A 24,260-nucleotide genomic window follows, 5' to 3' on the forward strand; every position below is an offset into this window, starting at 1 on the left:
TAGGGCTCGCAGAGAAAGCGCTGCGTGGGATCTGGCTGCGTGGGCTCAGTCCCACGGAGGTCAGGAGGGAGGCACTGCCCTGCTCCTGCACAGGGCCGTGCTGTAGGAATACACCAAAACACACCCCCAGGGCACCGTGAGCATGATTAGCATTTCCTTAATTCATTATTAGCATGCCCTAAATCATCATCCTAAATCCACTGGCTGCTGCTGATGCCCCTGGGTCGCATCGTGGCCGCGCACCACAGGTTGGAGAAGCGGCTGTGGCTGGAGAAGGCGAGGGGACGCTGCTCAAACACCCGCACGCAGCCAAAATAAATCCTCCTGCTCCCAAAAACTCTGAGTTTTAGGGGCATATCGCCCTTTAGCTCGCAAGCCCAGGCAGGGAAAGCAAAGCCCTGACTCGCCGGGGCAGCCGCTTTCACGCAGGATGCGTTCAGAGCCAGCCTCACACGCGAGGCTCCGCTGGCGTGAGGTGAAATAAAGCTGAAGGATCCGAGGATCCGACTCCTCGCAGCTTGGCAAGTGTGAGCAGGAGGCGTCCGAGCAGGCGAGTGGGAAGCTCAGCGTACACAAGAGCATACCGCTGAGACAGGGCCCATATAACTTCTTTACGGAGCTCTATATCTCGTTAAACGGTGGAGGTGCCATCAGCCGCTTGGAAACACAAAGCCAGCTCCCAGCACTAACAGGCTGTGAGATGGATGACGCCTTTTTTCTGAAAAGGAAAACAATCTGAAAACCCCAGGACGGGGAAGGCTGAAGATGCAAGGAGCAGGTGGTAAAAGGAGTTGGGTGCAGGTCCCCTGGCCCAGGGCTCTCAGCCCATCCCAGGAAAATCAGCTCTCCTCTCACCTGCCACAAGAATCTCCCCTGCAAGTCCCTCCCTTGCCTTTTCTCAGTTCTTGGGCATTGCCCCAAAAATCTTTAGATACGATGCTGCCACCTGAAAGGGGCAGGGAACATGCGCTCCCCAGCCTTGTCCCATTTCACCTTCGCATCAGACCCCCTTCAGGGCAGATGCCAACGATGGCACAGATCCCTGAGCAAATCTCACTCACCTTTGGGAAACTACAAGCCCACAGGACATCCACGATTTACACGCTTCTTATTGAAAATGCAGCTTCACACATGTCCATCAGCTACTCAAGGGGAAGAACAAGAGTTCACAAGTTTTCTCTTACAAATCCAAAAGATAGAAACGTTTGGCCTTGGAGGAAAAGCCTGTTTCAGTGTTAAAACACTTTTCATGTGCGCTGTTGCTTTTGGCAGAAGGATGCGGCACGACTTGGTGCAACCACCCCTGGCAGAAATGTTCCCAGAGTGGTGAGAGCCTGGCAAGTTCAAAGGTTTCTGCTATCAGAGCCACTCTTCCCAGTCAGAGTACAAAGGCGAGACCACATTCAAAGAGGACTTAAGGAAACAAAACACAAGCCATGTTTTATACATATTTTCCAGACAAATAAAGGTTTTTTTTTTCCTCTAGCTAAATACATTACATAATGCACATACACAGACCTGAAGACTTCTAAATCCTACCAAGATATTACACCTTTTAGTTCAGTGAATGATCACGAATCAGTAAGGGTCGTTAGGTCAAAATAATACAGGTTGCGAGTATAGAAAATCGAAGACAACTTTCAAAGGGTCCCAGACACAAAGATCTCGCTCTAATTAATCTGCTCTTTGCCATCTGCACTTGAAGATGGCCATCCCAAACACCCACACTGAAAAAGCAGTCGCCACTAAGTGCACAGTCTCTCGATGGCTCTAACAAGAGGTGATTCCTTTAAAAGGGCCTTCAGGGATTGCTGCCTTCTCCCTTATTACTTTAAAATACCACCGTGCTTAACACAATTGGGCACCTAGAAGAATAAGGTGACACTATGTACATTTAAAAAATTAAGGAAAAGTCTCTAAAAATATGCTCTGGGATTTCACAAAATGCTCCATCTGCTCAGGTTTGAGGAGTACTCGAGTTGTGTTGCAGCTTGCCTGCAGAGGAGATGAAGTTAGACCAGACCTTTGGTCAAAAAAACAAAAAAAAAAGGAATATTTTTTAAAAAAGGCTCACCCCAGCCATTCCTCTCAGCTGTCCAGCTCCCCTCCCTGCAGAGCCCTACCCCATCTCCTCCGAGGATATTCAAAAACAGCAAGAAAACAGGTGCTGGCAAAGAAATTGCATCAGGTGGGCCAAACACTAAAGAAACTGCACAAAAGGAGGACAAGGACAGGACGGGCACTTCATGCTGCAGAGGAATCCAGAGCAACTGCTAACATCAGAAACCATACAAGCGCTGATTAAGGCTTGTATTTCCAGAGGGGATTCAGGCATCAAAATGAAAATGCCAACACAGCCTCACAAAACTCCCCTACAATTACACCAGCAGCGACATTCAGAGGGGAATTAGATGCACTTGTGCTGCAGAAGCTGATTACTGCATTGTGAGAGCCAAGAGCACTATCACCAGGAAAAGGGGGAGGACCCAGCTTTGCTTTTTGGAAGGAAGATCTGTCGCATTGCCACCCATCTCCTGTCCTCTGGAATCTGCCACTCTGCAGGCAAACGAACTGAAAGCAGGCAGGTCCTACAGAAATGGCTGATCCAGCTGAAGGCAGCGGACTCTAGAAGGTGTTTTTAAGCTTGGCTGCCACAAGCACGAGAATCTCTCCGATTTTCTTCTGCCAGTTTGCTATGTCCTTGGAGACATCACACCAGAGCTCTCCGTGGCGGGGTTCAGCGTTCTCACAGCGCTTCCTTACCTCTTCTTGTTGCTCCTGTGAGGAAGAGAAAACAGTTTGCAGGTCTCTTAATGCTCTGGTTTGTTCCAGAAGAGAGATGAAAAATTAAAGTCCCCTCCCTAATTCAAACACTCATCCAAAGCTTTCCCCCCACCTCCCTTAAAGGCAGTTTGGAAGCCTGGGTTAAAATTCTCCTGCCTCACTGAACAAACTGGCCTAATAACAGCCAAGCAAGTTTTGGAAACACCAAAGAAACTGCAGCAGAAACTTCCTTTGTGTTGCCACCTGCATGAGACAGGTCAAGCGAGAGGTCTCTCTGAAGTCAGAAGATAAACACTCCCATCACTTCAGTAATATCAGGCAGTAAAAACCACCGTAAGAGATTAGAACAGATTGTTCCTACAGCTGTGTCCACGTGCAACCTGCACTTGACACTTGTGCAGATGTGGGGGCGAGCTGCACACATCCAGCACTGCAGTTACAGGAAAGTCTCCTCTGAGGAAGTTTGCATTTTACAGAAGCAAGATTGATTTCAGAGCTTTTTTGCACGAACCAGCACAACTGTGGATGGCAAAGCAGCCTGAAAGACAGCTCTGCTAATGACAGTGTCTTTTAAAAAGCACCACACATGCCTGTTCTTGCTCGCTCAAGACCAGGCGTGACAGCTTTAGCCTCCTCATCTGGGAGCCAGACAGGGAGCAGCAGCAGTGTGCATGTCCTGGTGCTGCAGCAGTTCCCCGGACAAAGTAACCACCAGCAGCAAGGGATTCCTGCTGCCTTCCCTGCTCCCCGTGCCCAGCTGCACGCTCACCTCTGTGCCATGCTGAAGCTCAAATTTGTAAAAGAAAGCCCAGGCGTCCCCCAGGTCAGAATCAATCTTCACTGTTCGGTGGAACCACTCTCGGGCCTTGGTTATTTTACGCTCGCTCCAGAATAACCTGGTGAGAAAAGCAGAAGGGAAGAGAGAACCTCTTCAGAGGAACACAGCAGTCTGCAGGCACTCCAAAGCTCTACAGATATTTCATTTCTTTGTTCTCCCAAGAAGGAAACACCAGATTTTGCAGTTATCTGCAAACTGCACTTGCCCCGGGAGTGGAAGAGACAGGAGAGGAGTAGAAAGAACATCCACTGCTTCCTCCTTACTCCCCACACACTGTAACAGGTAAAGGCAGTCCCAATTAAAGGAGGAGACAGGCTCTCGGAGAGGGGAAGGATTACTCTGAGGTTTATCTTTGTTAACTCATTTGCTTAATTTTGCTGTTCCAGACGTAGCGTAGAAAGGGACAGGATCACCTACCTCCATCTATTTTCCCCTCCCTCAATTTTCTAAGATTTCAAGTTCATTTTACCATCTAGCAATTAACATCTAAGCAGTTGCAAATTATAAGCACTGGAGCCATTACCGCATGTGGTCACGGGCTCAGGTACACTAACCTTGCTCCTTCCACCTCCACTTTACGAGGAAAGGCAAGCACGCAACGTCCCACACTCAAATCGCACCCTGGCACTCAGCCTGACTGCTGCCATTTCAAAAAAGGTGCTTGTGAATTCTTAAATTTCTCCCCGGTAATTAACCAGCTGAATCAATAGTCTATTGGTTTCATTCCTTTGCATTAAAGAGTTCATTTGAGCTAGTAAGGTCCTTATCAAATCAAACAGCCATCCCTCATAAAGAGCTTAGCCAGCCATAAAATTATACAGCTTATGTGATTGTTTTTAAGCCCTATAATACCCTTGATTGTTCCGTGTTAAATAAACTGCGATTTAAAAGAGCACGAACAACGATGGCAGAGGCGAAACACCTGCAGGTAGTGGCCTTTTTCAGCAAGATTGAAAGTTTTCCACAAACGTGTGACAGACCGTGGTATTACCATACCTACATGCAAGTCGTGATGGGAGGTGGAAGCTGTTTGTGTTGGGATTAGCTGCGAAAACTGCCTGAGGTTGTACCAGAAGGGGCCTGGAAGCAGCTTCAATAAAGCAAAAGTTAACGTTTTTCCTCACTTGCTGCTAAAGCAGAACAAGGCAGCTGTTATCTGGCAGAAGCCAGCGTTGCAGTCACTGGAGTGTATCCTACAGTTTTCTTTGGCCTATAAAAAAGGGTTGTGAAAGAATTGGGCAACTGTCTGGGCAATGTGCTTCCTGCATTAACCTCTTCTGGTCTTCACAAAGGAAGAGAAGAAAGTTTGCTCCAATCGCTACTGCTGTAGAGCCATCTACGCATCAGATCAGAAGGGATATGGTGAGTCAAAACTAATCGTAGTTTTCCATCCCTGGAAGCCTCACAACTTGACTTATAAAAGAAGACAATTCCTAGTGGATTATCTTCCTGTTCCAGAGAAGCAAACTACAGGGTGACTTGTAGTCTGCATTCCAGGAAGGGCCACAACTGAAAGAAAAACTGACAGAGCAGAAATTCAAGGAAGGGAGAAGACTAAAACAGCACAGTCTAAGATCAAGATTAAAAAATCCAACACAATCTAGGATAGAGAGAAAACATGAAGAACACAGAAAGTCAGCCACATGAAAAGTGAACAGCCACCAGCAAAAATTGTCCGTATTTTTAAAAATACTTAGAACACACCCTATAAAACCTAGAGGAAGCCTAGCTTATCTGAAAACATGCTAGAACTCCACTTAAGGGGAAACAAAGATGCAGTTTTCAGACTGCCAAAAGCCAGCACTGAGAAGGGACTCAGTGTGAATGGCTCACTCTCCGTGCTGCAGCCCCAGATCCACCAGAACAGCTGGAGGGCAGGCTGACATCCCCTGCTTTGAATCAAGGCAGAGCAGCAGATTTGCACAGTTACTAGGAGACAGCTTGAGAGCTGTTACCCGCTTTGAGGCTTATTAAAACTGCTGCAGCCAGCATCATGTGGTCACGCTCAAGTGCAGTGTTTCATCACGGATGCAGCCACACACAAAAATGCGTATTTTTTTCTTTTTTCTTTTTTTTTTTTTTTTTTTTTTTTTTACTACACGAAGCACAGGAACTCACTTGGCCACAGCCAACAGGACATGTGGGTCGTGTTCACACTTCTTCAGAGCATCCACACTCTTGGTCTTTCGTTGCGGTCGCGCTTCAAGGAAAATTGCCTCTGACCACAGGATTCCTTAATCAAGTCAAGGAGGAAGATTGTTCAGTGGGATTGCAGACTCAGCTCCCCATCCTGCCAGCAGGCCAGCGCTCTCCAAAGCGAACAGCACTGCTGCCCCCACCCTGGGAGTTATCCCCATGCCTCCACCCCACCTTAAATCACTCTTTCAGCACCTGTATTTCCTTCAGGACTCTGAAATTGAGTTACAGGTAGCTCCACATTGAACATTCAGTTCTAAATGTTTCCGTACCATAACCCAACTGCAGCTTCCACACTCCCTACCTGGCGTGCACAGAAAGCTCGTGGCTTTCCAAGGAGACACTGGAAGCAGTGGAACAGTGGAGGGCAACTCAGCAGGAACAAAGTGAAAGACTTGCATTTGTCTGAGCAGGTAGCTTCAGCAGCAGAAGTCCCAGAAGTAAACCACTTGGAAGCAGCTCCAAGGGTGCCAAGGAGCACCGCAGCCTTATTGCTGCTGGCTCCCCGCACACACGATGAAGGACGTAGCAGGCCCAGCAAAGCTGGGTTTAATCCCTAGATCCTTTCATTGCCAAAAGCAAGAAAGGAAACACGCTCAGAGGAGCATGAAATCTCCAGTTTCTCACGTCAGCCAGCCATACCTGCTGATCACTTCAAAGCAAAGCCTGAGAGCTGGTGTCTGCCAGGACTCTATCAAAGTGCTCTCACTTCCCAGAAACCACACCACGGGAATTTATACAAACTTTGATGACTGCAGTGACAGACTGGAGCAGAACTCTTCCCTTCTCGCCTGTTTCCTCTTCATATACAGGGTCAAACCATATTTTACGGGTCTATTTTCAGGCCAGCTGAGGACACAAACACCCCTGTATTTCGGTTTCCTCCTTCTTTGTGCCATCAACCGTAAGGAATGGTGACCAATTCAGCAACCGATGGACACAAGTCTCTGGTTTACATGACTGTAGGTGTCCGATGAGCTAATTCCTGCAGGCTTTCTATTTATTTGTTTGTAGAGTTTTAAGATAAGGGTTGGGAGCTATTTTATTTAAACAAAATCTGAGACCCTGCTGCCTATTGCCATAGCAACAGGCAGATGCTGTAAAAAAGCCTGTGGTGGCAAGCACACACTAAGCATTAGGTCATTCCCAAAACAAAGTGGGGCTTGTGTGGTAGCTTTATTGACCCACTCGCACAGCGAGCAGCTTGCAATGAGTTTATCATGTCCTAAAAGCCACTTAATTCCCATTATTTCACTGGGACTTCAGCAGCCACCAATTAAACACCTTCCAAAACCGAGCCTGAAGGCAAGCAAAAGAGGCTTGCCCTGTGGCAGGCTACTACTTTTTGTACTTGTGACATCTTCTCTCCAAAGATGTCAACATGTTGAGATGATTAAGTTTTTTGCCTAATTCTGCCAAAAAAATAGGGAAGCATTCTGCACTTTCGCCTCCCATCCCAAGAGGCAAATATTTCCACTGCTACTTAGAACCAACTGATTTATGTTATATGACCTATCTGCCCTTTCTTAAAGATGTTAAAATAATGACAAAGCAGGACTAAACATTTATGGTACATGATCCCCTAATCATGACTGACTGAAGCTGCTGTCAGGGCACGTTATTAAGCATGGCCTGACTAGTAGTGAAACCAGTGTGGGCAAACCACCAACAGAAGTCTCCTATGGCCAGCTATACTCCAATGAGACAAGGAAAAACCCATCCTTTTTCCACTGAATTCCCTAACTGCAAACCCTTGAGTCTTTCTTCAACTTTAAACCTTGGCAAATTTTTTATCAGGTTCAGAGAAAAGCCACCCAAGATGCTTTACCAGGAAAGCTGGGAACAAGCCGTGGACCACAGACCCCAAGACACAAACACCAACCCACGGCCTCTCATGGTGTGAGACACCAGAAAGTAACTGGGATTATTCAACAAAAACTCTCAACATCTCCTTTGCAGGAGGATGACTGACACCTCTCTGCAACGCAGTGTTTTGAAACACGGCCAAAAAGGACATCTTAGCTGATAAAGGCTTATCTTTTTCCAAGCAAATATAGCCGTGTTTAAGATAAAAATGAGATCCCTCTCACCTGAATTGGGGCATTCTTGCAATGCCTTGGCCATCAGAGTGTTTGCAATATTCTTTAGCCCAGCTCTGTACTCCAGTCGCACAGACTCCAACCTGGTAAGGAAGAGAGCCAGGATATTTATGACAACATCCACTGTGTGGAAACCAACAGCAAATCACGTGGAAGTTACAAGAAATTACAAACGTTTGCCCATATTCTGAATACATACAGGTGGCTGACATCTTCCCATTCCTCTCCATTTAAAAACAAATGTAACCTTTATTTTATAATGGCCTAGATTAAAAGTTACATGAGAAAGTGACTATAATAAACACAAAAGACCCCCAGCTAAGATGTGAAATAGCTATCCTGAAGCCTTGTGTGAATGTGAACGGAGTTTGGGCTACAACTCACCAGAGATCTGGATTCTTTGCATTCTTTAAGCGAGACTTTTCCAAGATGGCTCTTGCTCTGGTCAACTGCCCCACCTTCTCTTCCAGCCTGGACAGCAAAAGCCACAGGGGTATGGAATGGGGACACTTTTTCAACTGTTTAAAATAACAAAAAGCATATTATGTACACTTGAAAACATATTATAATCCCTATACAAATCCACTTCCTTCCTTACATCCTCCTGGGGATTTCAGAAGCGAAATAAAGCTGACTACATCACTCAAATTACTTCTAGCTAATCCTACAGCACTGAACAGTACAGAAAATTAGTTTCTCCTATGTCCAGAACAGCCAGATAACAGCACACCAGCTAGGACTGAGCTATTCCAGTAGCAAGAGAAAGGAAAGAATACACCTCCCTTAACAACACACCTACAATTTGTGCTCTGTCTGGAGACGGAGGGCTCTAATCCATAACCAAATCACAGAGCATGAAGCAAACACACTGCCTTTGAAGCCTGGAAAGTCATTAACTTGCTTCCACGTTACTTTCATGGCTGATGAGTTTCGGGAGCGTTCATACACAAGGACACCAATTACCATTTAAAAGAGAGAAGTGCTCTGCAGCCCACCTCCTTTTACAGCGTGTATCTAAGCTCATTAGCAAGCTTTTCTATTAGGAGTTCTACCGTTAGTCCTTACAGGTCTTAGAGAATTATTGTGCAGTGACTTTTTCATACTAGTGAGTAGTCAAGCATACAGCAAACTCTCTCAAGCAAGAAAGTGAACATGGATACTGGTATTTTTGCTGCTTCTTTCAAGATCCTTGTATTTTTCTGTTACTGTTCTAACCAATAACAGGGAGAAAACAGAAATCACCTCTTCATTTAATCTGGGTTGAAGCCCTTCAAATCAAAGTGGAGGGACAGACATCTGTCCGTGCCAGAAGCACAAAGCAAACTTGCAATAACACACATCTTACCCCTTGATTATAAGCCTCCCGTGCTTTCTCTACCAGCTCCTTTTGTTCCTCAATTTGTCCTTTCATCATCCACAGTTTGGGGAAGTCCTCGTAGTGCTTCAGGGCTTCCTCACAGAGCTCCTGGGCTGCAGCAATGTTTCCAAGCACCCATTCTAACTTCACAGACTTCATGAAGACCTGAGGAAAAAAAGCATAGCCATTTATCACCAGCAGCCATTGAAGAAACATTACTCTGTCAACATTACTCTGTCAACGCAGTGGGTTCCCACATTCATACATTCATTAGCATGTTATTCATTAGCCACAGTTTGGAGTAAAAAAAAAAATGTCAGGGTTAAGTTGCAGGAACAGATAGCAACGAGAAAGGTAAAACACAAGTATTAAAGGAATTGGGACAGTGATCAACCTCTTCCTCAACAGTTAGCAGAAAGTTGACACAGAGCACAGCTTCAAGAGCACAACCAATAATAAAATTGAGCCTGCTTTGTCTGCACAGAATGATCTCCTCACATCCAAGCTACCAAGAGCACCTATTCCTAGTTATGGCTTTAAGCTGCAAGTGTTTCCTGCTAATTACACACTGGTAAGTTTGCTTTTCTGCCTCCGAACACCTTCTTTTTTGCTTACAGCTGTTAGAAATACATTACAGACTGACAACCATTTAGTGGCTCTTTAATCCCTGTTCCTCCCAATTCCCGTACTCCCCCCCCCATGACTTTGCAAGAGAGGCATCAAGTCTGCAGCAAGAGTTTCAAACTCCAGCTGGACAGAAGCTCCCTGACTGATAAAGAAGGAAGAGGCCAGTCTAAAAGATCAAGAATAAAGTACAAATCGGGGGCAAGGGGAATCTCATTTTCCACATAACAAACCACATCTTCTCTCTTACTTGGAAAAATTAAAATGGTTCTGTACACGCAGCTAAAAATTGGCAAAGTTTATCATACCAGAAGTAAGGGCAGAGATAAACCCAAGTGTGTAACTTTAAACAAACTTGACTGGTGCTGTCTTTAGCACTGCAAGCGTAAGTGAGTCTTCTGTGAAAGTATTTTCTCTCTCTTTTCCAAGACACGCTTTTATGCAACAGGAACATTATACAAACAGCTGTAAACTGGGAATTTCCTGACTTTTGCCATTTGTGTAGAAAAAAAATAAAACCCTTCCCTTGATCCTAGCCTTTTTTCCCATCATGCCCCGATTTTGTGTCGCAATTCACTGGAGAAGTGCTACAGTGCCTGCAAAAGGCAATGGCAGGGAGCCATCTGGTCAATCACTCAGGCCACAGAACTAAAGGAACTTCTCCTTCCGACTCAACTCCCCCATGGGCACGAGAAGTTTAAGTCTCTCCACCCTTCACACATCCTTACCCTTGCCGTGGGGGCACTGCTGCGAGCTTTTGCCAGCAGCCTCCTTGCTCTTTCATATTCATTGTTTTCTGACTCGAGCTTCACGGCAGCCAGCCAGATCTCCTCGCTGTTGGGGTTGGCCTGCAAGAACATAAAATGACAGACAAATACATACAGTGAATCAACAGCAGATTTAATCCTTCATTTGATCCAGATTAAAATTGAAATCAGAGCTTTGCCAATCCACACTAGGATATATTTTTTTTTTTCAGTTCAAGCTCCTCCCAGTATTCTTTGACCTTTGAAGTTTACAGAAATTCTACAAAACAGATGCACAACACAAAGATATATGCCAGTTGAGAAGCTGGATACTTCTCAGTCGTTGAAAACCATTAATGCTTGATCTTCTGAACTTCCAGTTAAAATACTGGAAGAAATCACAGGGTCTGTCACAGTGAGACCCTCACTTTATTATCCGTGAACAAAGAAGCTGGAGCTCAGCTTCTCAGCTGAAATCTGTGAACAAGTTCTCCAATTCAAGTCATCTCGGTGACAACCACGTCAAGAAGTCTTCAGGATATTAACCCAAAATGCCAAGAACAAGTCTAGGAAGTAACTCACTTCTACCTCCCTGCTCAGAAGCTATAATTCTTATTTTTTAAATGAGAAGACATTACCCAGCACAGGAGGATTCTGATCCATGACTGGGAAGGGTGGGAACCGTGACAGTAACTTTAATGTCTTGTGAACTCACAGCTTGGTGGGAAATACTGAAAGAGCAGTAACAAAGTCTGGGTTCCAGCTTGCTGCTATCTTACGGGATAAGATTCTTGCCACGTAAAAGTATCAAACAACACTGCAAAACCCCTCATATTGAAAGGCAGCAAAAATTAGGTGAGTGTTGAAAGAAAAGGCCTACTTTGTTCTCTTCAGCAGTCACACTGAAGACCATCACACACATGTAACATACCCACCTGGAAAGCCAGGGCCAGAATGCTTCTGGCTGCTGGCACATCTCCTGCCAGCCACTTCGACTTGGCTCCCATGAGCCAGAGCACTTCTGCTTTGGGACAGTGAGCCACAGCTCTCTGCAAAAGAGCCTCCAAGGATTCCCTGAGACAAGAAAGAGCAAGTTACAATCACTGGAAATATTGCCAGAGGCGAGCTCTCACACACCATTTCCACTATCACTCAATGCTATAAATATTGTTGCAAAGTCCAACATTGTAAACCTTGATAAGTTGTTTCATTAACAAGGAAAGGGTGAGGTCTTTTTTCACAAGGGTTCTGAAATCAGCACTCCACAAACGGCTCATTGTTCAGACATCTTTGTTTGATAGCTTTTGCGGAAAGACTCTGTGCATAAACAGCTCATTTGTCTTGGAAAGAGCCACTCTTCTAAACAAACCTTAGCAGAAACCAAGACAGGAAGTTTTTCAGAATTATTGCATGAAGCTGGCTTGATCTTATTGAATTTTTTTTTCCTCCTCTGGAAAATAGATTTCAGGTAGAATAAGGAGCTTAAAAGCAAGCCACCACTGGGAAAACATGGGAGAACAACATCAAAAGCAAAGACATACTTGATCCAAAGTAAGCCCTGAATGATGTAGAACTCAGCATCTGCAGTCACTTCCACACAATAAGCTTTAATAGGACTAACTCCACATCTGTACGTGGTCTATTACATAGACTGTTTTATTATAAACTTTGTTTTATTATAAACTTTGGGCAAAAAGGTTCAAATATGTAGCACTTTATGAATAATCAAAATAAGAGCCCCAGGCTGTGATATTATAATGCCAATCTTAGTTCAGATTCTGATACACTTTCACAGTATAATCAGAAAATGCCAGAGATACTTTAGCACTGTGTCTGAGCAATTTACCTACAAAAATTAAATGAAACACATGATGACTTGTCATTCTGTATTCTCAATTTCTTCTAGAAATGCCTTCTGAAAGATCATTATCCCTACCTTACCTAGTAAAAATAGCTATGAATGAGTAATTCCTTTTGTCAAAGAACTTTTTATGATCTTACCAAAAAAAATTAAGGTTCTCTGACCATAACCTCAACAAAGAAGGTCAGACCAGCAAACAATGCCGTTGAGTTTTCACCAGCTGAACTCACTCCATTTGTGTAACAGCACACTTTGCTGATCTTGTAGCTTTTCTACCTCCCTGGTCTAGCAGGCTGTATTAAGGAGCCACACAAAGAGGCGTCCACGTACCTTGTTCCGTGGTTCTTCTCGAAGTACGCTGCTCTCAGCCACACACTCTTCTTGCTTGGGAAAACTTGCAAGGCATACGCATAAATTGCTCGGGCACACTCCAGAGCGTTATGAGCAACACACTAAGGAAAAACAGACCGGAATTAAATCAGCTTAGGGTTGCGCTGAAATCAAGGGCAAGAAAGAATGACACAATTCATAATTCAATACAGAACTCAGTGAGTAATGTATGAATTAGGTCACTCCATATAACAGAGCAGTTGTTATCAGCTTTTTAAAGGGAAGCAGGGAGGAATTTCGAAGAGTTCCCATGTCAGTGCACAAGCATCACTGGCCTGAGGGACTGACGCTCAGAGGCCAGGCTGAAAAATTAGCAAGGCTTTGTAAAGACTTTCGTATTCACACTTTTTACATGAAAAAATATAACATTAGCATGTCCACCTACTGCTGTAAACCCAGCTCAAGGCCACTGAAATGGGTACTTCTCATGCTGAGATATAATTTAGTTAGTAGTGCATGTTTAATGGCCAAATGCAGGCAGATAACATGTGAACCACATCTGCTTTCACTGATTAAAATATCCTAATTTCCCTGGTTCCAGTTCAATTTCCCCCAGTTTAAAAAAAAAAAGAATCACAGCTGGACATACACTGTCTGCATCTTCCATCCAGGTATGCTTCCGATCTTCTTCCTCGATCCCAATCCCAATCACAGCTCGCATGATTGCCTGGCACGTGGCCACGCTTCCGGCTTTATCACATTCCTCAGCATCCTAGAGACAAGAGTAACAGCCTGCTCATTTTGAGAAATCAGCACAGCAAGTCAGATTCTGCAGCAGCAGCTCCTCAGGCACAAACACGGGGACACCGCGGGTCACTGTGCATTACAAGTATCTTATTACTCAAACAGATCTTGACACCAGTGAGACTACACCCACAAGGAATGCACTATAGCTGTGCACAGAGTCAGAGGAGGAGAGAAAGTGTGACAACGCGTGACCTCTCCAGGCTGTAAGGTCTTGTCTTACCACTGCACTGACTTCCCCTGGGTTGGGCCACACGGAGATTTGTCCAATAAACAAAAAATGCAAGAATTCAAGAGCAAATTGTAGCATCAAAGCTACTGACCTGCTTTCAGCTTTGGTTTTTAAGTCTGAAAAAGAACTAAGCAAGAACTGGTCTTAAGCAAATACCCTCAACCACTGTTAAGTTACAGCTGCAAAGGCTGTGTGACTAGAGTAGATATAGGAAAGTGTCTGACAAAGCTTTCAGAAGGCTTCACGCGACTTGCTTAAACTTGTTAAAAATCTCCCTGATCAGGTAACAGAAATGGAATAGTTCTAGTACCAAAAAGGAACTCGAGAAGACAGATGCAGAGTTGTGGTTTTTTTTTTTTTTTAACAGAAGTTGAAATTAACCTTTAATTGTAAAAAGAAAGTTATAATTCATTTAGATGTTAACGAGGATATCCGTTTAGTATTAAATACTTTGTTCGTTACCGATACTCTTTTAAGCACTGTGCCAAGAACATTTTGCTGCCTTGACCCCCTGTGAATTATTTCAGTAGCAAATTGTTTTAAAAGGCTTATGCTTAAATATAGCAACAGGACACATTCAGGAGGAAAAAAGTTATTTTAACCTGAACATCAAGCGATTTAAATGGCAACAGCCTTTGAAGTGCCTTACTAACTCAGGAAGCTCAAGCACCACAGCTTTCAAAGGCGACCAGAACACTGAAAAGCCATACATAAAACTTCTTGCTGCTTTTCTAGTACAGGAGGTCAAAAATAGGATGATGTGTAACCGTAATGAACCTGCAGAGGTCATGTTTCGTAAACATTACCATGTAACAGGGTTCCCTATGTCAGCTGTGAGTACTTTGCACAGCCTCAGGAGGCAGTGTGAGCCAATAAAGGACGAGCAGAGTATTTCCCATCTGCTGCACACACGATGTTTGTATTCACTTCTTACAACAACACCCGACTGAACTGGCAAACAGGTACCTTTTAAGCCAAAAACGACATATGCAAAAATACATATAAATAACTCCCCGGAGGTTTAAGGCCTCCAATCTACCTGAGGCAGCAGCTGCTTCAACTTGAAGCTGGTTATTTTCCAAGAAAGAAGTAAACCAGATATTCCTCAGCTCAGCACACATAACGACACCCTGGAGTATTGCTTAAATCTGCCCTTGTCCCTCCTCTGTGTTTTAGTCTCACCTATTGTATTTCCACAGGGCTCTAACGTTGGTAAGCCTAGTGCAGAATAACTCGATCCCACAGTACCTAGCATCAATAGCCTCCAAAACAGAACCTGAAGGGTTCACCTGGGTCGCTAACCAAGACCAAGCCCATACCTGTATCCATTGCTCTCTGTTGATTTCCACCCCGTTAGCCCTAAGGGATGTGATGGCTCTGTCGATGATTTTCTCCACCATCTGGGTGTTTCCATTGGCTTCTTCCAATTTGGCAGCAGTAATCCAGATGTGACGATCTGTTGGAATATTCTCACGGGCTTTGTTGAGGACTTTACGAGCGTTCTCATATGTCTCCAGTCTTGCCAGCGCCAGCCACAACTGCAGAGCAACAGAAGATATATTTTAGATTAGAACAAGGAGATGACAGTGTCAGCCCAAAGAGATAAGCAGCTTCATTCTGTTTGCTACTAGTTGGCAATTGTCCTCACGTAGTATAAGCAGGCTGCAGAATACCAAAGCAGAAAGAGTAGAACCAGAGTCTACGACTGTCCTTAGAGCTAAATCCTAATCATCTCAAGATATCATCTCCATTTGCCAGGCTGCTGCACACGCCCTTTGGTTCAACATTTCAGAAGCAAGCAACTCTGTCTTAGATTCCCCAAGCTACACATATGCTTGTTTTCACAATTGTCAAGGCACTAAACATGAATGTAAACATGGCTAATTGGCCACTGCAGGCACAGCAGCACACTGGCATAACTAATATAAAAATTACGCAGGAAAATGAGGCATATAATGACTACCAGACAATTAAGTCTGGGGGAAAAAATAGTTTTCTACTCATCACATCCTTCACAAAATGCCTAGTAGAAACTAAGCACACTTACCTGCCTTTTGTTGTCAAAGCTCTACTGCTAACCTAGAACAGAACGTAGGAGGTTGCTTTATTTTCCTCTTTTTTTAAAAAACTTACTTCAACGCTAGTTGGGCAGCATTCCACAGCTCGACTCAGCATGATCCTGGCATCCTCAGGTTCTTCTAACTCCACAGCTGCTTTCCACAAACGCACTGAATTTGGAACATGCTCAAGGGCTAGGGAGGCAAAAACAATTATGTAAATCACGATAAAGAAGTTCCCCAAAGGAAATATTGTTTTCAGAGATGATATGTTAAGGGCCTTGTCTTACTACAGATGACATTTCCTGAAAGAACAGAGGGAACTGTCCTTATGCAAGCTCTTGCTTCAACGATGGGAACTTAAAATCAGAAAATAAAAAAAAATACTTAATTTTAATTGGAAACAGGTTTTGGCAAGCCAAGGGCTTTTCTCATTACAGGCTGTAATTGCTTCCTCTTCAGTAAAACACCTAGCTGAACAAAGCCTCAACTCTCAGCATGGTCAAAGGGTTTCTGGATTCTGATAGACATTCCAAATATATTGCCTTAATACATACTAGGCTGGTATAAAATCTCAAATATACGAGGGTTAAGGCTACATTACTCTAATAAAGAATTTCACACTCTTTAGGATTTCCATGCCTCATTAAATCGCATTAAGACAAATGCCTTGCAAACAGGGCTCATCTGACAAAACCATTAAGTCCTTATTTTCTCTGAAATTTTTACCCACGAGCGTACCTTCAAAAGTAATGAGAAACGATTTTTTTCTATTTCTACTACTGAGAAGATTTAAAAAAATCCTTTTGTCACTACAGCTTAGATAACCATACACGGTGTAGCATTGGTTTCATTGCCTCCCTGGTGATTATACATGAACGTGACGTAGGAAGAGAGGACTGAACACATCCTTTATCAATAATGCAAGTACCACACAAGCAGGAGAAGATGCATCTAGAAGTACTTTGGAACTTGCCAGGCTTCCAGGCACTGCTGTTTCTTTAAGCACTCCTGCAAAGGCTGAGGCACACTGCTGAGCATGAACTTCAGAGCACATCCAAGCTCTACAGAAACACACAGAGCATTTACAAGTAGTGTGCACCGAGCGTCTGGGCATTAACCATTCCTCCTAGAGCCTACAGCAGCAGGAGATTTTTCTGAAGCATATTCACTTAAAGTGAGTAATATCAGTGTGGGAGAGCTGAAAGCAGCACTCAGCAAGACAGAGGCTGTTTTCATAGATAGAGAGTTCGATTTTTACACCTCAAGATGTATTTTAAACACTCAGCTTGCTGCCTCTGTAGCCAAAGAGAGGCTTTAAAAAACTCCAGACGTTGTGCTAGACTGCAGAAATGCACACAGCCAACAGACAGGAGAGAGAAATGCATTATGAAAGCTCACATTTTAGTGACATTACCTGGCAGTCAGCCTTTTATATTTTTGGACAAATACTGGGTTAACCTGCCACTTGTGTTAAGACTACACACCCAAGCACTGTTACTGGTGTTCCCCGGGTAGCACAAGAGCACTGTGAAGCCGACTGCTGACATGTAGAGAGTGGAAACAGCACGGTAAATCATATTCCACTCCACTTACAGCTTTGTATCAGAGATTAAGCAGGTGGTTCCACAAACTGGAGTAAGATACAACGCTTACAGCAAACAAACAGCCTCAGGACTTAATGCACAAGTCATTGCTTTCACACATGATGCCTTCCTACCTGAGCTGGACTCAAAAACCTACCTCTGCTCACATAGAAGTGTTTTCCCTGTTAAACACCTGTTATTGTTCTTGCAGAAGAACAAGGTATTGCGGGAGCAACGCTCCAGACAACACTGCGCTGCTTGGCCAACGAAAACAAAGCTACCAAATAATTAATATTTGAAGTCCCACAACTTCAGCCCCAGTAATCTTGACGTGCCTTTCATCCACGCGTTGTCACATGCGGTAAGAGACCATTTCACACCGATATGCAATTTGCATGCAGTAGTAAGGAGGAAGCAATTTACTCCCTTTGAAGCCAAGTTATTTAATGCTGTACACTGCATCGCAGAGATTAAGCATATTAAATCCAGACCCTTTTCCCTGTCTAGATTAAAGTCGTGAGATGTAATTGATACAGTTGAATACCTGGGAAGGATCTAATCCCTACTGAGACAGGCACATCAATCAAAGTAATTGACTAATACTGTGAACCTGCGAGGAAAACCCAGGCTCAGGACAGCACAAACTGCTGTTACAAGAGAAAGATTTGGGAAAAGATGGAAGTTTCCCTTTTGTGGAATCGCCAAGTTCAATACAATGAAGATGTAAGGTTTTGGGTAAGCACCACAGAGAAAAGCTGTTTGTCAAGAACACAGAAATTGCTACACTAAAGCAAATCCCAAGGCTCACCAGGCTCAATGATATGAGAACCCCAAGGCCTTTAAAGCTCCCCCACCAAATCTCACTGTGGTCCCTAACAGGTTATAGACAAGCTAGAACTCATATATAAAGTCTGATATCTTTTTTAAAACATATCACAGGAAGATTGTTAAAGCACCCTTTTCCCCTTAGAGCATGTTTTCTTGAATTGCTTCCATCCACCTCTCTAACCTTGACCAAGATGGAATTGTTTTCAGTGAGATGTCATTTTGCAATTGCTCAGCAGGAGCAGCTTTCTGCTGGGGGCTGTTTTACGAATACTAGAAGCACTCCACTCTGATTCAACAGCAGCATGTTCCAGCGCTAAGGCATACATTATTAACAACCGTGTTTTCACCAAGGAGGAAAAAAATAAAAGCATTTTTTAAAAAAATCTTATGGACATATCTCGAGCAATTTACAAGACAATGCAGAGGGACTCTAAGGCTTTGTTCCCTGGTGCTGCAGAAGCTCTCACCTTTCCTAAGAACACGTTTCTTTGCACGGATATCTGTCTCCAGCTCTGCTGCTCTTATATAGATCCGGACAGACTGCGGGAGGTGGCGGACAGCTTGGGCCACGACAGCCTTGGCTGTATCCCCAGGCTGAAGCCGAGCAGCTTCTAACCAAACATCTTCACTCTGTCAGAAAAAAAAATAAAAGAAGCTTTCCTTTACATCAAAACAAGTACTGTGAGAACCTAAAACCAGAGCTTTTAGCTAAATGTGTTTTTAATATTGCAGATAGTGAAGCAGTATCGGGCTGTAGCTGATACTAGCTTGACAGACAGATGCTGCTTATCACCACCACCTTTTCCTGCTGTCCTGCAAGGGCCAGCAGGGAAGCGAAGCAATTCTGACCTTGGGGCACATCTCTGTTCCTTTCATGATAAGATTCCGAGCCACCTGCAGTTTGCCAGTGACTTCCTCCAATCGGGCTGACGCTATCCAAGCTGGTGGGTGATGAGGGTTGGTCTCTCGTACAGATTTCAGGAGCAAACGAGCCTTTTTAATATCGCTAGTGAAGGAGAAAAGACAGGTGGAAGCTGTGAGCATGCTAGAAAACAATTCTCCTGAATCAGTACGCACAATCAGTTCTTCTCAGCCACACTCAGATGCCAGTAAAAAATTGGCTTAGTATTTAAATATACTTATATACATTTTTATTTTAAGGAATTGCAGCTGGGCACTTGCAATTGGAAGCTAATAACCCACAGCATTGATTTAGGTCAGGTCCTATGATTAAGATTTGCTCATACTGTTTTGACTCATGTGGCAATGACACATGGCTTTGGAGGTGACCAGTCAAGGCTAATTGCACCTGTGTAGTGCTAATTTCCTGGCTGGCAGGCAGCTGCACACTACCATCACCCTGGATACAGTCCAGGGATAGAACAGAAACAATCCCCACGATTAATTCATTCAGGTCAGATGCTAAACACATCAGCTGAAATACTGGACCTCACATTAAAAGAATTAATTCCCTAAATTCACCTACCATCTTTTACAAACTAAAGATTACCTGCAAGGCACTCATTCAGGCAGACTTCCATTTTTATGCAGGATCACAGCCCTTAAGAGGCTAAATCAGCCAACCCTTAGACTTACTTGATATCTCCTCCGTGTGTGGGAATCATGGAATTCAGGTCTGTCAGATATCCTTTGGGATCCACTACAGTCTGGCCACTCACGGAGTCTGACACCTGGGAAAGTGAAGCCAGCACTGCTGAAATGACCGCTCCCAGCCCCAAACCTGCCTGCACAAGGCACTGCTGCTACACAAAAAATCTTCAGACATTTATCTGTTACCAAGACTGAGGAAGAAGGAGAAGACAAGCCCTTCCCTTCCTGATTAGCTTTTGTCCCCACTTCTAAAACACATGGCTTTTCATTTCAAAACTTAGTACCACTGCAAAGCCAGAAAACAAACGGCTTGGCTGCCAGCCACTACAAGGTCTTGCAGCCCGGGCAGCTGAAGCTCATCTTTTTCAGTTTGAACCAGATTTGGATGGGAAAATCAATGAAAAGGAATGGAAGTCAACTACACGAGAGCAGTATTTTTCAGCTTTCTGTCCTGAATAAATCCCGAAGAGATGTCTTCCCTGACAAAGCTATCAGCATGGTCTGTCTGAAGCCTACCTCTGGTGTACCAGTGCAGTTCATTTTCCCATCACGACCAAGACTTCCAACGACAAACTGTTACTACTCAGGAAATTGTTAGTGTAGAGAGCATGAGATGGGGAAAGGAGGAGTGAAAAATTATTTCTAGCCACAACTAAGCTATTTCTCCTATCTAACACCCAAGAGAACAAAAGACTTTCCTAAAACCAGGTCTTAAATAGCAGCACACCACCAATTCCAAGTAAACTTATGACAGATCCCACCTTCCAGTGTGCTTACCTGGCTTAGCCTCATGTCCATCAGGGTGTTTCTGGCTTGGCCGATCTTCCTCATGTCCAGTTCTCCTGTCCCAGGCGTCATTAAGCCTGGTGTCATCCCTCCTGGGTATGGAGTATTCAAGCCCCCTGGATAGGGAGTATTCAATCCACCAAATTGCTAAAAACAAGAACGAGAGGAACATATTCCTAAAAATCTCTTGAAGTTTCTAAAAGAATTCAGGCTGTATATCTACAAAGCAGTCGCATGGGCTTTTGGTGCTTATTCAGGGCCAGTCAGCTTCTTCTGTAACCGTTACGACCACAGTAGCAACAAGCAAAAACGTATATGACTTATAATCAACTGAAAATTCAGTAATTTTAACTCAAGCTCCTGGGCAGAGCAAACCCCTAGGTGAAGTCGACCTTTGTCTTCTGTTCCCTTTTTGCAAGACATTAGTGTAACAGAAAAAAATGATTTTAAGTTCACCAAAACTCATTATCACCATTCTACGTCCAAAAACACTACAGCAAAAAGCTTTTTTTCCCATTTTTAACTAAAGAAACAGACTTCCCCATCCATCCTCAGGCTTTGTCGGGCAATGGGTATGCACTGAAAGATTCCAGCAAGGACAGGAATTTAACATCCCCAATTCCTTTGACAGACTGGGAAAATATGGCAAGATTTTTGGTCAATAATTTTTTTTTTCTTTTTTCAAATCCCACTAATGAACGCACCAATTAACCTTTGTCTCTGCTTAATAAAGAACAGGTCAGATCACCAGGCCATACTCACCGTCTGGCGTGGGTCAACAGTGGTGTGATTCTCCCCCGACTGTAAATGTTTGGCGAAGAAGCTATCGGGTACAGGAGTCAGCTTCTCATAACGAGGGTTCCTCTGACGCTTGTTCCTGGCATCGCCAACTTCTGGAATGCTCAGCCACTCTTCTTCTGTGACCTCTGCTAGCTTCCGCTACTCAAACATGAGTTGTCATTATTTATTTTAGAAATTTGCTCCTTTAAGCTACTCACAGTCCTTAACAGATTTAATTCATCTTGAATTCTTGCAAGAAAAAAAAAAGACTTAGAGGTCAAAGATCAGATTTTTTCTTCCCCTAATCCAATGTAAGAAAAGAATTAGGTGCATTTAATTAGAATTTGGTTTTAGTCCAGACTGAGATTCCAATTTTGTTCTTAAACCCAGAGCTACAAACACGCAGGTTAATCTCAGTGACTGCAGCACTGTTTTATTACTAATCATAAATAAAACGCATCATTTTGGCTATTGTTTGAACAGAAGCTTTAGTCAGCAGATCCAGTTTTACCATCTGAGTGTGCAACTGTGACTGAGAACTACACTAGGGAGCATTTCAATCCTACAACAGCTTCTGCACCACCAGCTACCAGCTTGATACTCGTTTTTTTTCGCCAGCAGGAAGTATCTGTGTGATAACACGCAGATTTTGAGCAAATACATGCAATCACGCGCCCATCTCCCCCAAAGCAGAGAAAAAGTCACATTTATGAGTTTGTCCTTACCTTCAAGTCTGAGAACTGCTGCTGAATTTTGGGTCGTTCCATACGGTATTTTTCGATTTCCTCTTTCTCCCGTTGTTCCCTTGAAGAAAGGAGCACTGAGGTTATGCTCAAAGTAACACCGCACAAGGCCTTAAGTATTACAGAAAATGGGGTTTGATCAGAAACCATATAAAATACTTTTTCCAGAGGAAAACTATGAAACACAAACGAATTAGGAAGCATCCCACAGCAGCGCTGGATTAACCCTACCTCCTCTCCTTCCTCCGTTCGTCCATCCTTTTATCCAAAGCTGCATAAATAGCATCTGCTTCCTCGTCGTCCTTCTCGTAGGGACCGCTGGAGAACAGGCTCCCAGCATAGCCGTTGAACTAAGAACGTGAAGGGAGAGACAAAAAGGAGGAAAAAAGAGAAAAGAAAAGCACAAGGGTCAGTTTCAAGCTCCTGGTACACACCTAACACTGCCACTGCCACCCAGGGAAACAAAGAAGCCGGAGAAGGAGAGTTTTAACAACCTTGCACCAGACTAACACAGCCCTTCAATAAAAGCAGCTTCCTTCTACCACCCCTAGTGTTGTGTTTATTTTGCCAAAGCACTTTAAAAGAAAAAAATGCTTCAAAATCGCTTCTGTTAAGCAATAAACAGGTTCCCTGTGCAGAATGGGCATTTTCCTCCTTTAACAGCCTTTTTTTTTTTTTTTTAATTCCTAAAAGCAAACAAGAGGAATAACGCCACATTTAACTAACCATTTTTTACTAACATTTTAACTAACCATGGATTTAAACACCAGAAACTACACAGGCCACGTGAAGACAAATATACGCCAAATCACAAGAGTTTTGATTTCATTTGTGCAGAAGAACACTAAAAAAATATATCCCAAAGTACTTCCACTAATAATTTATTTATGGGCGTCTTCCCAAGACGCTCAGTGCTCTGTGTGGATAATTAAACCACGACATCTGGACCAACGCCAGAACAAGAAGTCTGTGAGCACCACACCGTTACGTATAACGGAGTCTCAATTAAAAAAATAGATAAAAAGGAGCATTGTGAGGAAAGCCTGGCCCTGAAGCCTCAGCTAACGGAGGGTTTTATGAGCAGGGAACGAGGAGCTACGGGACTGCTCTTCTACTTGGGGAACAGCATCTCCAGGGCGATCACCATCCCATCACCTCGTCGTAATTGGTGTCGTTCAAATCTTCATCATCGTCATCGGCCGTTTGGTTCTTCTTCATCTGGTCCCCGACTGTCCTCTTCCCGGGGGGCGCATGGCGGTCATCCACGGGGTCGTTGGCATCGCGAGCGGGGCCGATATCCGAGCGGGTGGTGAAGCCGGTGGCCCTGCGGTGACAAAAACGGGGCAGAGACTGAGCACGGTGCAGCCCCAGCACTTCACAGCCGGTACCGACCCCAGGCAACGCCACCGGGACCCCCGGGGCGCGCAGGGCACCGGCAGCTCCCCCCAAACACACCCCCGGGGGGGGGAGGGGGTTCCCTGCAGGGTTTGGGGTTTGTGGGGCTCCCGGCTCTGCCCACAGCCGGTACCGAGCTGGGATCGGCAAAAGGGGAGCCCCGGAGGCTGCACGGTACCGGGGCAACCGGAGGGGAGATAACCGGGGGGGGGACAACCGGGGGGTCCCAGCCCCTCCCGCAGCCGGTCCCGGTGCCCCCAGGCAGCCCCAGGCCTCACCGGGCCCTGAGGCCGCGCAGGCCCGGCCGTGAGGGGAACCGGGCCCGGTACCGGGGGGAGGAGGGAGCAGGGCCCGGTGCAGCGCCTCACCCTCGTCCCAACCCCGGTACGTAACCGAGGGGCGCGGGCATGCCCAGGAACGGCTTCTTCTTCTTGTTCATGGCGGCGGCGGCGGGGAGAGACCGACAACAACACCGGCGGTGGCGGCGGCGGAAGCGGGGTGGTTTCCCGGCGGGCAGCGCGGCACTTCCGCTTCCGGGCGGGGCGGGGCGGGGCGGGGAGGGGCGGGGCTGTGGCGGGACCGGGAGGGGAGGGGGAAGCGAGG

The 24,260-nt window shown here is 44.8% G+C and overlaps 1 protein-coding gene across 1 annotated transcript; it reads right to left on the reverse strand.

Moving 5' to 3' along the window:
- Nucleotides 1–1,414: 1,414 nt before the first annotated feature.
- PRPF6 (pre-mRNA processing factor 6) lies at nt 1,415–24,186 on the reverse strand. The gene is made up of 21 exons (XM_038166294.2): nt 24,026–24,186; nt 23,418–23,586; nt 22,494–22,612; nt 22,245–22,323; nt 21,502–21,678; nt 20,731–20,886; nt 19,939–20,033; nt 19,192–19,348; nt 18,810–18,972; nt 16,005–16,123; nt 15,191–15,409; nt 13,485–13,607; nt 12,836–12,957; nt 11,580–11,718; nt 10,627–10,746; nt 9,263–9,439; nt 8,302–8,435; nt 7,909–8,000; nt 5,741–5,855; nt 3,554–3,680; nt 1,415–2,778 (listed from the first exon to the last, which is right to left on the reverse strand). Exons 1-21 carry the CDS (start codon nt 24,094–24,096, stop codon nt 2,626–2,628), a joined length of 2,826 nt encoding a protein of 941 aa, XP_038022222.1. The 5' UTR covers nt 24,097–24,186; the 3' UTR covers nt 1,415–2,625.
- Between the last annotated feature and the right edge of the window lie 74 nt (nt 24,187–24,260).

This window comes from Anas platyrhynchos, chromosome 21 (genome assembly GCF_047663525.1).
Source record: "Anas platyrhynchos isolate ZD024472 breed Pekin duck chromosome 21, IASCAAS_PekinDuck_T2T, whole genome shotgun sequence".
Lineage (NCBI taxonomy): Eukaryota > Metazoa > Chordata > Aves > Anseriformes > Anatidae > Anas > Anas platyrhynchos.